Source organism: Chamaea fasciata, unplaced genomic scaffold (genome assembly GCF_029207755.1).
Source record: "Chamaea fasciata isolate MVZ Bird 193981 ecotype frontalis unplaced genomic scaffold, bChaFas1.0.hap1 SCAF_22, whole genome shotgun sequence".
Classification (NCBI taxonomy): Eukaryota; Metazoa; Chordata; class Aves; order Passeriformes; family Sylviidae; genus Chamaea; species Chamaea fasciata.
In genome coordinates, this window is record NW_027094107.1 from 958,307 (window position 1) to 973,389 (window position 15,083).

The following is a 15,083-nucleotide window of genomic DNA, read 5'->3' on the forward strand; positions in this document are numbered from 1 at the left end:
ACGGCGTTTTCCGAAGATTTTCTTCCCTGGTTGCACAAATGCATCGCTCTCCACAGGCTGGGCTGGTCACGTGTTAACTTAAAATGAAGGTTTTATTGCTGCACCCTGCTCTGGGTGCTGCTCACCTTTCTAGGCAGCACTGGAAGAAACACCATTTACAGGCTGGTGGCAGATTTGCCTGTGGGTTATTCCAGCCAGGCCTCTGTGCTGTGCTAATTCAAGTTTATGTTGGCATTGGTGCCTTGTTTTTCAGCAAAACTCAGGCCATGTCAGAGTGGCATCTTTGTCCCCCTCCTGTCTCCAAGAGGAGCAACTGAGTTCTCCTGTTCCACTGACCCTGAAGGCCGGAGCAGACCCCAGTGCCTCTGGGAGGTGTTTCTGCTTCCTCTGGTGTTCTCATCCACGGGCTGTGGCACTCACAGGGACCCTGTGCTGTCCCCAAAGGCGCCGAGGCCACAGCAGGGAGCTGTGCTGCCTCCAGGACCCTGCCAGTGCTGCCCAGCTCAGCCCCTGTCACACTGGGGGGTGATCTCGGGGGAGCTGCTTTAACCCCAACCCCACAGCCTTCCCTCACTGCCTTCCCAGGGGATGGGGAGACAGTCGGAAGGGTGAAAATGAGAGAACCGTGGGCTGAGATTAAGTCAGAAAGGAAGAAACTAACGATGATGATGATAATAATAGAAGAGTATTACAATGTACAAAGCAAGTGATGCATAGCGCAGTTGTCCAGCCCACGGATGGCTTTCCCCTGAGTTTGTTTGATAAGCAGGACTCCAGATGGTCTGGAATATCCTTGGGTCACTTGGGGTCAGCTGTCCTGACTGTGACCCCTCCCAGCTCCTTGTGCCCCCGAATCTCCTCACTGGCAGGGTATGAGAAGCTTGAAAATCTGAGCACAGACACTGCTTAGCCACGAGTGAAAAGGCTGCCCTGAGAGTGGTTTTCTCCTGGTTTCATGATGGGAAGGGCGTTTTTTTTCCCTGTGGCCTCTCCCTGCACTGTCTGTGCTGCTCTGGCCTGCCCAGGCACACGTGGGGGCCAGCACTTAGGTTGGCAGCCTCAGCCTTATTATCATTTCTCAGGGCTCACAGGGAAGAAAGCTTTTGCCCTCACTGTAGTTCTGACAGAGAGGCTGGGAAAGGACAGCTCGGAGCTTTTTCAGGCCTGTGTGGGAAGGCAGGACAAACACAGTGCAGCTCTCCCATCTCACCAAACTTCCCCAAACTCACGTGGGACTGCACAGGCCTTGCCCAGCGCCGATGCCGGGGCAGAGTTCGGATGGGGGCCACATCTGCTGCTTTGAATCCGCAGTTTGATCTGCAGGGCTCACACAGGGAAAGCTGCCCTTATTTTCCCCTTTTCTCCCAGGATGGGACACACAGGAGCTCATCCCTTTAGGCAAAAGGATGGGTCCTGCACAGGTTGGGCTGCTTTGGTCAGGCAGATTGGTATTTTAATTAATTCAGTGGCATCAAATTCCCTCCCCAGCCTCTTTTTTTTTCCACATTTATACAAGTGGGGCAGATTTGGGAAAGCTGAGATACCAAAATGAACAAGTGTTCTATAATTCACTAGTCACAGTGAACACACACTCGACAAATAAAAGCCTCAGAAAGGTTTTTATCGGCCTAAATATTGAAACCAAATTTTATTTTTTGAAAATGACATTACACACATCTTGCAAATGTACATTTAGATGAGAAAACAATGAGTAACAAATATTGAGAGCAAAGCTATAAAGTGGACAGGTTCTCTGCTGCATGGCATTGCATTACAAGAATACTCAGACCCGGGATGGTTATTACAAGTAGTAAAAACAGTTCACAACACCTCACAAAAATGGAAATCTTTTCCTAGTCAAATCTTCTGACAAAAGGAAATTCTGTTAAGGGACAAGAGCCATAGGGAATAGAGGTGTGGATCTAGGTACACTTTGTGATTTTGTGGCACGGCTTTTGGGGGTTTCTTTAAGTCCATTTCTTATAAAACACGTCTTTGTGAGTGACCCCCTCTTTTCCAAGACTTTTTCTGCCCTCCGCTGCCAACAGAACCACAGCTAATAAACAAGAAGCCCCTTGTACTCAACTCAGAGCTCGGGAGTGTGGAGAAGGAGTTGCCCACAGACACCCCCCCCACCCAACAACATAATTGCCATGTCCCATGCCCACCCCCTCGCTGTGTATCCAGGAAAACCAAAAGTGTGTGCAAACTCCGCAAGTCAGGGGCCGTGGGACGAGTCCCAGAGACAACCACCACTGCCAGGAGTGCCTCAGCTGCAGTGGCCCAGCAGCACCTCACCCTCCACCAGAGCCAAACTTCCAAAGGCTGGGCTCGCCCCCCAGCTCCAGCAGAGGTGGCGGGGCACTGATCTCCACCTGCTGTGTCCTGGAAGTTGGGTCTGATCAACGTGCCAAGGGCAAGGCACTGCGAGAAATACGTTCCCCGAGAGAACCTGTTGAGAACTGCTTTTCAGACCTGGTCGTTCATCATTTTATTTATGCCCAAATCTGTACTTTACAACCACGAGAGAGAGAGAGAGAGAGAGAGACAAAGACAGAGTAAGAGAGAGGGAGAGAGAGAGAATCTTTCCAGGAGGAAAGGAAGAGCTAATTAAGAAAAGAGAGGTACAGGACCATGCATTTACTCTCAAGAGCTTGTTCACGAGCAAGCCAACATTTCTAACACTACAACCACTCATCTACATCTGTTTGCTAAGTAACTGAGTTCTACCTACAACTAGAGAGCAGAAGGGGTCTTTTTATTTTCTTCCCCCTCCCTTTAAAACGTCAATAAAAATGTTTTCTGTACAAGTTGAATGGCACAAAAGGTGGTTAAAATGCTAAATAACTCACCACAAGTGGAGAATGCAAAATTAGTTCAAAAACATGCATGGACTGTGTACAGGTAAGCAAGGAATCATTGGCATAAAGCTGCAATATATTACAAGATGATACAGTTGAGATCTTTTGGAATAACCTCTGCTTGTTCTGTCCTTTTGAAGAGACCTTCACGTAAAAATTCAGCATAAAGGGAATTCAAGGTATGTATCCAAGCAGGAAGTTAACTATGGGCAACGTTATTTGTCCGAAGAGAAAAGCATTTCCCCTCCCCTTCCACACACTCCCCCAAGGTACGAAAGTCAACATGATCAGCATTGCTGCAGGCTTGCCAAAAAGAAGGGTTAGACAGGTCTGGGGTAGGAGAACGAAAGCACCATTTAAATTAACAGCTCTTTGTACAGTGTCATTAATTAAATACCTTATTCTTTAAACAAAAAAACATCCTGAAGTTTAGCAATCCCACCAAAATAACCACGGACCCCTTCCCCACCCCCGTGTCCTCCAAGGTTATGTACACAGAGTTTAAAGTATACCAGCTAAACTTTAAACCCAGCTGCCCCTCCAACCCCCACCCTGTGAACGACAAGAGAAAATACATCGGGGCCTCTCAGTTATATTATATTGCAGCTTTGTCATTAATGAGGAAATCATACGAACTCGATGAATGACCTAAAGACAGTGATCCATGATCAGGTTCCAGGTCAGCTGCACATCTCCCTCCCTCAGCACCACGGGGTGGTGGCTCGGCAGCTCTGGGAGCCGCAGGGTCCTGAGCAAAGGCAGCTCCTGCTCTCCGCACAAGAGCAGCGTGAGGAGCTCAGGCTGAGGGGATGGGAGCTGCTCACCTCGGCTTGGGACAGGATTTGTAACTGAGAAAGCAGACAAAGGCCAGTGACAGCAAAGCCAGCAGGCTGATCCTCCTTTCCTGTGCTTCCAGACTAGACAGTGTCACAAAATCCGGAGAATTATGGAAGGGAATGTGTCATTTCAGAGAATAGAAGAGATTTGGCTAGACAGGTTTCCTCTTTCCAAAAGACCCTGGGTGTCTTCTAATGGCTGATCACAGCTGTGCTAGGACTGCCACGGTGCTAAAGCTGCTTGGATCACCCATCATTTAAATAAGAAGCAAACTAACAACAATTTCACGTGTCAGAATTCAGCATGTAATTACAACTCACAGGCTTCCTTGTTCTTACATTCAATACTCCTGCTTCACCATATCTAAAAACACCAATTAGCAGTGCAATTAATTCCCTAGACATTCTTCTTTTTAGGCAGATGCATCATTAGGCATCACACTAAATCTGGAAAAAGCTCCTCTGTCTTACAGAGAGGGAGAGAAAGAAAAAAAAAAAGCTGTGTGTTCTGCAACCCACCTGTGACTGTATGGTCAGCATGAGAGGGAAACAGAATATCACAGGATTTCACCTGCCACCTGCTAAGGAAAGTGAATTACAAGTCCATCCATACCTGCTCTGCAATGTTTGGAAGCAGATGGAGAAAAGCAGCCATTCTGTAATTTAAAAAAAAAAAGCCCCAAAATACTCCTCCAACAAAACCCCGAAACCCAAACAATAACAAAAATAAACCCCACAAAATGTTTCTTAGGGATTCTCTGAAAATGAAGTTTGTCATGTTGAGAACTGGGCCTGGACCCAAGGTTGGGATCCAATTGGTCCCTTACAGGTATTTCCCAAGTCTGACCATGTGTGTGGTTTCCCAGAACTCAGGGATTCAGAGCCAGGGTTTGGTTCTGGCTCTCCCTGAGCAGGTGCCACCTCCGTGTTCCATCCTCACTGCACATGCAGGTGAGTCCCAGGGCTCTGCAACAACCCCGCTGTGCAAATGTGACTCCAATTTAACTCCATTTCCTATATATAACTCTTGCAAAGAGAGATGAAAGAACCAGCTTGGATAAAATTCAAAAGCAGCCTTGAGTTTGGATGAGCCACCTAAAATGAACTGAACCTTCCTTTTTATTTCAGAGACATCTGGCAATGCTTTTCTCTAAAAACCAAGCCAACCATAAATCTCTGTTCTGCCTGGTACTAGCTGAGACTAGAGTAGAAAAATCTTGGTAGAAATAGAAATACTACTTCTAGTTCCATAAGCCTGCTGGGCTCAGGGCATGTCTATTGGTAAGACAGAGTGAGAGTAAAGTGAGATAAAGCCAACACTCTTGAGAAGCAAAAAATATGGGGGGGGCCCTGATTTGCTGAGGTTCCTTGTTTAATTTTCAATTCTAAAACTTTTAAGGTATTTCAACAAACTATTTCAGCTTTATCATTGACTGTAATTAAACTATACAAAATATCTCCCATCTATAACTTGCTATTCGAGGTCCATACAAGAGATCACTTTGTAACTGGGGTCAGTGAGGTTTTTCTCTGCCAAGGCTGCAGCTGTCACCCAGGAAACTGAATCTGCACTCAAGTAATCAACCACACAAGAATCATCAACAGTAATCAATCTTTGAAATAGGAGACCAACCTTGGACCAAATAGATTCATAAATTAATTACAGAGGAGCTTCTGCCTGGTTAAAGCAGCAGAAAATTAGGTGTATTGGGTTTCATTTGATTTATATTGAGTGTCTGAGAATTTATGGAAATAAAAAGAGATGCAATCTCCATGCAAAAAAAAAAAAAAAAAAAAAAAAAAAAGACTATACAGCAAAAAAGTGTTTGGATAAGTCAGTTCTTTTGTGGTTTAGGATTAAATTCACAAGCACCATAACTCAACTGAATTTAGGAAAAAGATCTCATGAGAAAACCAGTGTTAAACACGGGTGCCCTTGTTCAGCACAGGCTTCCCATTGCCGTGGTGGCTGCAGCAGCTCTCACACAGGGGCTGGGCAGTTCCTGGGCAAGATCAGCATCACCTCTGTGCCCACTCAGCAAACCCAGGAAACCTCCCAAGGAGTCTGTCCTGGCTTTTCACCCTGGCTGCCACCTCTCAGAGTTTGCTGAGCTCAGTGGGAAGGGATGGGAAGCTCTGAGGTGTTGCCCTCGTTATTCTCTTCCATCCCCCAGAGTGCCAGGTCTGTCCTGCCCAGGCCAGGGCGTGCTGATCAGTGATTGCTGTTTCTGATCTGGCACAGGGAGGGCTGGAAACAAACCCAACCCACGGCTTGGTGCTGTCCTTCAGCACAGGGCTGCACGTTCCTTCTCCCTCTGAGGGATGGCACATGCTGGCAGGAGAGTTAAAGAGCAGCAGGGGAGAAGCTTCACACCAAGTTCTGCCTGCAGCCAGGTTTGGCTTCATATCTGCCCAGGGGAGAGGGACAGACTGCTGTGGACAGACATTATTACCTCTGGCCTAAGTACCTGACAGTGCCTCCCAACAAACAGCCAGGAGCTGCTGCTGCTCTTCTGTCCAAACCAAGCCACAGATCCTCAGTTAGCCCCAGCCTCCTTCTTTGTTTGTCCCCAGAATTTCTTGGCTTTTGTCTTTCGCTGTTCCCACACACCAGTGGCACTGACGTGTCCAGTGCTGTGACTCGTGCTCTCCCTGCTGTTGGATTTTCTCTGAAGCTCCAGCTCATTTCATGACTCAGTACCTACCTCCCAGCAAACACCCCCCACCATTCCTCTGAGAAACAGGCTTTTCCCTTCATTTCCTGTGTTTTCCATCATGGCATCTTTCCCTGATGATGCCAGCTTTCTTTCCTTCAGCTGACAGATTAATTACTGCCAAGACTTATTAATTCTGTTTGGGCATCCTCCTTTTTCCTCAGTTTGAGTGATAAACTGTCAGACCTAGGGAACCTCCAAACCGGCTCGAGAGTCCTGAGCTGATGGAGATAAAGAGCAAGAGTCACAAGAGCTGACTTCAAGTGCAAGGACACTGCAAGGCAGCTCTCTCCCATGTAGCCACCTGGCCATGAACAATTTCTAAACAAGGTTTTCAACACCTGGCCCACTGTTTTCCTGCAGAAAGCCACTGAAATAATTAGACTTACTCACTGTTTGTAAACACAAAGCCCATATTTTGACTACTAAAAGGATTTGTCCTGATATGTGCACTTACGTGTAACGAAAAGAGGGGCAGTGGGGGCTCTTCAGGCAGGAGAGAAAAGGGCTGCTGCATGAGGGCATCTCCTTCCCCCCAGGGATGTTGCTGGCTCCCCCATGGCTTTGATGGGGAACTAAAAATGAGCTGTCTGTCTTTCACCATGACTGAAATACTGAAGCATTTTTACAGTGGAGTTTTGGGAGAGCCAGAGTTCTGTGAGAGACTTGCCAGGGATAACAGTTTGCTTCTGTAAGGTGTTCCGACTTTGCTGAGCAGGGAATACATTTCAAAATCAAGCTCTTTGTATCAGCTTATCTCAAAGCACTCTACAGGCAGAGGGAGGTATTGGGACCAGCCCTCTGTGCACTGGGACACCATGGCACAAGAAGTGATCTGTCCAGGGTTGTGCCACACCCCAATGGCTCTGAAACCCCAATGGCTCTGAAACCCTACTGCTGAATCCACTAGGTTTGATTCTTATTTGCTCAGAAGTTCATCCATTGGCCAAAAATAGGTGTTGATGTGTTTAACCTTCTCTAAGCAGTGTCCCAAGGGACAGACAGTGGGCTGTGACCCCAAACCTCCACATTTTCACCTGCAGGTGTAGTACTCATACCATGCCATGCAGCTGGGATCCTGTGAGAGTACCTGTGCAATGGCATTGCTGGAAAAAGCCTTTCCACCCACCTACTTACATTCCCTGGAAATCTCCCCTCTCCCTATTAAAACGTGGGTTTGTCAGCTTGGCCTCAGCCCTTCAATCATCACTGGCTAGAACTGTTCCAGAGGAAACAAAACAGAACAAAGAGGGGTCTGTACATTGCTGTTCCCAGCCTTTCACCTGCAGGCACCAGGAGAAAGCAGCTCTTGGGCCAGGAGCAGAGGAGGAGGAGGATGAAGAACATCTGACCGGCAGAATCAACAACCACTGCAGCAGAACCCAGCCCTGTTCACTCCACAGTGAGGAGCACCTGTGAGACACAAGACTCGGCTTCAACATTTCCTGAGATACTGTGGAGAGGCTCACATTCATGCAGATGGGACAGAGGCATCAGCCAGAAGGAATCTGTGGTTCTGGAGACAGCAATTTTCAAGAGATGGGTTAAATACCTCGAGACTTAAAGTGTGCCCTGTCTCCTCAAGGCCACTGCACCCTAGGCCTTGCTGGGCACATGCAGAGTCCTGCTTCTGAAGCCCAAGGGATGTTAGAAGGCACTTAAAAGTCTTCACCTTCCTGCTCTCATCACACCAAGGTGGGGTTTCAGCTGGATCTCTTCCAGGTGTCTTGTGGAAAGCGCTCGTCCTGTTGCATGGACTGACCTGACTCTTTAGGTACACAGAAAAGAGATCCTCATCTCGTGCCGTCCATTTGCTTCTACAAAGAACCTCAGCAGTCCCAAACACTGTCCCAGCCTGCTTCCATCAGCAACCAGAAAAATAACCTGGAGCCTAAGTCACCACGAGGAAAAAGCAGCTGTTTTGTTCCATTGTGTTCGTGATCAGCCCCTGGCGTGTGGCAAACACACCTCTGCAGAGCTTTTCTCTGGTTATGGATTGTCTTAGCTTGAGGAGACACTTTCTACACTAGCTTTATATCTACTTTACTTGGCTATTTTTCATCCTTTTCTCTAAAAATTATTCTGCCTCTCCTGCAGTGGAAGGGAACTCTCGGTGGCTTTGCTTGGCTGTGGGGCACCACTGAGGTCAGTGACAAAATCACCCTGGTGCTCTCAGCAGTCTGGGGAAGGCTCAGACTGGAAAATCCACACTGGGCCCCTGCAGAGAAGATGCCACTTCCAGGGGTGGTTGTCCCTGGAACAGTGTCTGGGTAGGGACTCAGCCTGGAATCCCAGAGCAGTCCCACGGGGTGTGCTGGGAAGCAGCAGGAAGAGCAGCACTGACCTCAAAGGCGTGAAAAAGCAAAGACAAGGCATCCTAGAAAATGTTATCCATATGGATAAGGAGGAACTAACACTTTAATGCCCTCGTTTCCCTTTGGAAATGGCTGGGTGTAACATTGCTTTGCTGTTTGCCACAACTTTTAGTTCTATCTCCTTTTTTCCCCCCTTCAAAAGTACTGAACAAGAAAATGAGAGAGAAATAGCAGCTCGACCAAGTGTGTGGTTTTTTGTATGCCTACACACGTGTTAGCTGAGGATGAAGGAGATGTGGAAGTCATTTGCTAAGCAGGATTCTTCTATCATCTATGGAAATAACACAGTTAGTGTTTCTAGCTCCTGAGAAGACCATAAATAATGTGCAGATATAGGAAATGCAGACAGTGGTAAGGAAAAGCTGCTTTCAACTCCCACCACAAAGTAAAATCCCATTATCGAACTCTTTCCAAATCACTTCAAGATATTTAGCTGGTGGAACTGAACTAGCTCCAAATCTTATACCAGATGAGGCTTTAAACCAGAAACTTCAGGATTATAAATGCTTTACAAGTGACAGAAATCCCAAGGCAGAAGGTTTTGCTGCGTTGCTCCCATTTTCTACAGTCAAGACCATCACCTGAGTGTAAAAATGTTAAACCCCTCTGTCTGTGCTATTCCTTCCTAATGACTGTGTCTGAGACAGGGATCTTTATATGCAAATTTGCTAAATTATACTGAATGAAGGCTGCTTTCAAAGAAACAAAACCCTGCTACTTAAAGTGTTCCTCCAATTTGTTTTTAAATACTTTATTGTTTTAAAACAATATAGTCTCAGTGATTCAATTAGTCTCTGAAAGCACTAAAGGCAGCCTCATGAGGTAAATTAGACTGAGATTTTATAGCAGAATTAATATGGCAAATCCTCATATCATGTGGAGCTTTATGTGCTTGTAAATATTAAAAAAAAATTAATATGAACGGTGAACTCTGGAGTATACAGTGGAATTATTATCATCTGCTCCAGGATCTCACAGGGTCTGGAATTGCTTCTGGTATATTGGAAGTAATTACTAATTCACAGCAGTTCAGGAAAGCTTTCTGACCAAACCCAAGCTTAATCTCGTGAAAAGTCAACAGGAGTAAAGCACGTGCTAAAATTTAAGCTTTTAAGTTCTTTCCTGAATCAGGGCTGTCCTTCTGTTTCGATAACTAAGGTCTGATGCCTGTGCACTGTTTCTCTTTGTATTCAAATCTAGACGAGGGATCCTACAAAGCCAAAGATACCTAGTTCTGAATGTGCGTAACATTCCACATGCATTTCTGTACAAGAACTCATGCAATATTGGCATTAATACAGACTTCACTCTATGCTACAGCTGAAATGCTCACTGACTTCTACTGCCCAGGCATTTCTACCTAGAAAATTGCTTCTTAAAACTTGGGAGTTTGACCTCATACCCTGTTTTCTTTGTGGTTTCTGCTGGTTTGAATGGCTATTTTTTCCACTGAACAATTTTTTTTTTTTTTTTTAAATTCTTTTAGGCCTTTTCAAGGTCCCCCAAATTCCCTGAAGGAATTGCTGGGCTCAGCCCCACCACAGGATGATCCTCATGCAAACAAAGCTGCACGCCCAAAGGAGAGCTGGCACGATCAGGTTTTAGATGTGTCACCGGGTGCAGCTCAGGAGGAAGAGCTCAGGGATTCTCCACCAGGAAAAGCTTCTCCAAATAACCAAACAGAGCTTTTGGCAGGAAGGAAAAGAGCCCCTTCTCAACAGCCATCCAGACAAAGGATCATTCCTCCCTCAAGATCCTGCCTTCTCTTACACAAACTGCACTCACAGACACTGGGTGAAAGCATCTCCCAGATCCCCTTCCTCCCTCCAGCAGCTCAGGCTGCAGAGAGCAGCCCAGGACAGTGGGGATTTGGGATTCCTGGTGGATGTGTGGTGAGAGTCCCGCACTGAGCAGCAAGAGAACCTGGGTGGGACTGCATGGCTGGTCTCCTGGTTTGTCTGAGGAAAGGTGGCAGGACAGGCTCACCCTGACTGTGACAGGAATGGCCTCTGTCACCGTGTGACAGCACCCTGGACTGCAGCTCCAGTCCGTCCATGGCTGCTGCTCAGGGTCCCTGGAAAGGCAGAGGGACTCAGGGAGGGACTCTGAGATTTCCACCAACAGAACAGGGGAGAGGGTAACAGCATGTCAAATTATCTGTCCCACTAAAGCTTTCCCTAAGACAAAAGCTCTGATGAATATTGTTATGAGCATAACCAAGGCCTTTGACATCCTTATGCTTAAAAAAGCCCTTTTTGTTCATGACCAGTGTCCGCAGTAGCACTCACAGGATTAAACAGCCAAAAATTAGCACCCATAACCGAATCTGCACCCAGAATATTTCAGCACCTTCTGTTAGAGGATCTGAAAGCACTTGACAAATGTTCACCAACATTTGGCCTCACAACCCCCAGTGAGGTAGAACAGAGCTGTCCCTGCAGGGACAGACAGACAGATTGAGGCACAGGGTTACTCAGAGACCTGCTCCCATTCAGACAAGAAATTCAGCAATGCCAAGGGCTGAGAGGTGTGCTGACTACTGCACCCAAGCTTTGTCCACAGCACCATCCTTCCCCCCCCACAAACCCTCAACACGAGCCCTTAGCCTGTGAACTAACCCCAGGATTCTATTTACAATATTTAAAATGACCATTTAGCAGTTGTGCAGTCAGAGAGTTTCTCAATCAAATGAAGCTATCAGTGAGAACAAATGGTTTCTTGTGCAAAACTCTGGGTGTAAATGATCATGCACTAAGACTACTGGGTGCAAATTCGGTGCATGACGACTCTGACCCCTTGACAATTCCCAATCCTGCCCTCTCTCTGATAAATCTCTTTTAAAAAAGTTGCATTACAAGTATGACCACACGAGCCTCGGGAGATGCAGCCTGCACAGATTGTTTCATCCCAGCAATGCAAGCAAACAAAACGTGGAGTGGCTTTGGGAACAACCCAGCGTTCATGGAGCATCAAACATCACAAGGATAAAATCCATCCTAATCACAAGGGGTTGCAAGGCAACAGGGAGTAGGTGTCTATGTTTGGAAAAAAAAGGAAAAAAGAAAAGGCAAATAGAGCAACAAATAAAGACTCGATTGCACAGGTTTCATTTAGGTAAAGTTCTGCAAGAATCAGTTTCATCAAAGCTTATTCGATGAGGGAGGGAGGCAATGGCAGCTGGCCTAGGACAAAGCTTCAGCGCAGTAAAAACCGCCAGCCCTGCGTGAGGAGATGAACTTTGCATTCTGGAGGAGGCATTACTGATTAATAAAAGCAAAAGCTTTCTCTAAATACAGCGAGTTTGTTTTTCTCAGATAGAAGAGTTTTTTTAAAATACGGGTTTCAGAACACTTAATTTCTTACATAAGTAGAGAATCTGGCCATAGTTAGGAATACTGAAGTGTAAAAAACCAAATACACAGTTTAAACATTACAAAAACTATCAAAACATTCAATATTTTGAATTGACCATTTTTCCCCCCCTACACGTGTCTGTTTTGGCAGTGATGACAAGATTTCTAAACTGAGTTGCTGTTATTATTGTTCTGCAGTTGTGGTTGGATTTTTTTGTACTTTTTTTTTTCCTGAACGTGTTTTTTAAACAAAAGAAAATTACCAGCGTCTATAAAAAAGAAGGAGCTTGAATCCTTACTCCCAAAACACAGATACAAGATTTTCCTTTATAAAAAGTGTATTGATTTTTTTGCTATAAAAAGTGACCTATAGGGTGTCAAACCTGAAAACAAATTCTCACAGTGTTTTCAGTGTTGGCTGTTCACAAGGCATTACTGTTACACACAGAGATAGAGAGATACCATAGGGGAGGTATAAATATTTGTTACCAGCTAGCAGCACCCTTGGATTGCATGTGGAAGGTGTTCTGCTCCAGATAACTCAGCTGATTTATGGGTTTTTTGCTTAATTATTAAAAAAAATAATCCCAAAGAATATTTGAATAATTTGAATTATTGAACTGACCTTACTTGGCATCTGTCACAAACATGCCTAATCTCATCCAAGTTTCTGCTGGCATGTTAAGCATCAAACTAGAAACTCCCTTCCTGCCCTCCACAATAAAACTCTTTAGACTGCAGGTGCCAAAATTTGGGCTGTGAGTGAGGAGCAGGTGAGCTGGCACAGGCTGGCAGTTTGCACAGGTGGAGAACATCATCTGCTCTGCTCCAGCTTGCAAACTGCTCAGCAAGGGGTCCACTTGCACACCCCCAGGGGAGCTACTTGACTAACACTAGGAAAAAACCACATGGTTGCAGCAGAAGAAGAAATCATAGAAGAAAATGGGAAATGCACAGAATCGCTGGCGTGTCGGCCCCAAATTTCCCACAATGCCCATTTTACGTCCCTGTAACTCAGAAGAATGGTATCCCTCTATCTCTATAGACTGGCAGGTGTTGGTTTGTGGCACAGAGAGGAGAAATCACAGAACAAAAATGACATTTAACCGTGTGTCCTTTGACTTGAAAGCACCAGTCACCTATCTGCTTGTTTTGGCAGAGGTACTTTGCTGTATCCCAAACGCGGCGCGGACGCTTCGCTCTACATGGAATCCCCGAGGGAATCCGAGTCATCCAAAGACAGAGGCAGGTACAAGTCCTGTAGGGGGAAAGGGGAAAATGTTAACCCTCACCATCAGCTCCCACTTGTCATGGCTCTGGCTTCTTGTTTTCCTTGCCAAGGTCAGGATGAATAATACACGGGAAATGTAGATTTTGAGTTTGGACTTGGATGTTTATTGTTTCTTATCTATTTACAGACTCACGAGCTGTGAGCTCTAACTAGCACGTTAGAGAAATGAGGTAAAATGGAGTGCTTCTAACTCTTTCCAAGGTTATTTAAGTGCTAATTTCCCAATAACGAGGTGACACCTCTATTATTTATATTTCTGACCCAATAATGACCACCCAAGGCCTGCAATGCGGACCTTTTCCACCCAACTACAGAAAACCACCTAAACCCATGAAGAAGAAGGAAGAAGGTGAAGAAGAAAGAAGGTGAAGAAGAAGGACTCAGACAACACCTTAAATCCTCCATCTTGACTCTCATGCATTACTATATACCAAAATCTTAAATCTGAGTTTTTCACCCTGTGAGATCACACACAACCATTCAAACCCACAACCCCACAACCCCAGTGCTGTCACTCAATTTCAGAAGCCTGTCCCACGGCCTCAGGTCAAATGTGGTGCCTGCTTGAAGGTCAGCACCCCTCAGCTCAGAAAGGCTGGAATTTTCAGCCTCCAGGGTTCCAACACCCCCCTTGGCCACACAAAGGAGGCAACTGAGTGGCTCAGTTGAGGCCAGCTCAGAGAGTGGCTGGGCTGGGCTCCCCAGGATCCAGGGAGTTCCAGGCTAAAACCAGGGCAGGCTCCTTGCACAGAGGAGCAAGAGCATCTCTGTTCCGGATGACTATTCAGGGATAAGAAAAGTGGTTTTTTTATTGTTCTGGGTCAATGTGTCCATTCCAGCACACGCATTGAAGAGCAGAACCCTTGCCTTAAACACATCTCTTAAAACCTGAGTCCACAATGAAGTCTTACCTTGGTTTGACAGCTGCCCTCAGGACAAATCTCCAGGAAAATCACAAGTTTCATGGTTTATTCTTTATTTTAAGTAACTTCTAATCAGTCGGAAAGGTTAATAAAATAATCCCAAGTTTATTATTTGGACCAAACGCTCAATGTAAAGCTTTTATGGGATAACCATTTTATTCCACTTGTTTAAAGTTCTGTGTGGGACAAGGTACAGGAACCAGCTCAAGGGCTGAAACTCTCCTGGGACCTTTCTTGAACTCTGACCCACACACAGGTAATAACTGTGAGCAAAATGAAGAAAAAACCCAAATATTCAGGAAGGAAATTCACAGAAATCTTGATATAAGAAGAAGTAAAATAGGACTTTGTGGTGAACTCAACCGAACCATTTATCACTGAGCTTTAAGGGCAAAAAAGAAAAGCAATTTCATCATAAGCAGGAAATTGCTCCTGGGAGAAAGACAATGATGCATGAATATTCTGGGTAACCTAAAATGCTGCATTTGTGTTTGCTGATTGGCTTAACTTAGTGGAGAATCATAGCTGGGTTGGCTTTGCCCTCAGCAGTCATCATCTATTACAAATGGTCTCAGGGCTGCACTGGAAAGTCATAAATCAGCCAGCTGAAAACATACATGAAACATTAAAAAGGTGAGTTTTACTTGTCTTGACCAAGAAACAAATCCTCATCTCCAAAGTTCTAAATGAGATGGAAAGTTTGGAAGATATTTTGTGTCCCTGATGCTGA

The 15,083-nt window shown here is 45.6% G+C and overlaps 1 protein-coding gene across 2 annotated transcripts in view; it reads right to left on the bottom strand.

The window, feature by feature from the left end:
* Positions 1-1,613: 1,613 nt before the first annotated feature.
* DCX (doublecortin) overlaps positions 1,614-15,083 on the bottom strand; it is a 79,697-nt gene continuing 66,227 nt past the window's right edge. For both annotated transcript variants that reach the window (XM_066202333.1, XM_066202332.1), the window contains exon 7: positions 1,614-13,397. In XM_066202333.1, the coding sequence (XP_066058430.1) occupies positions 13,341-13,397 (57 nt within the window). In that variant the 3' untranslated portion in view covers positions 1,614-13,340. The remainder of the gene's footprint in view (positions 13,398-15,083) is intronic.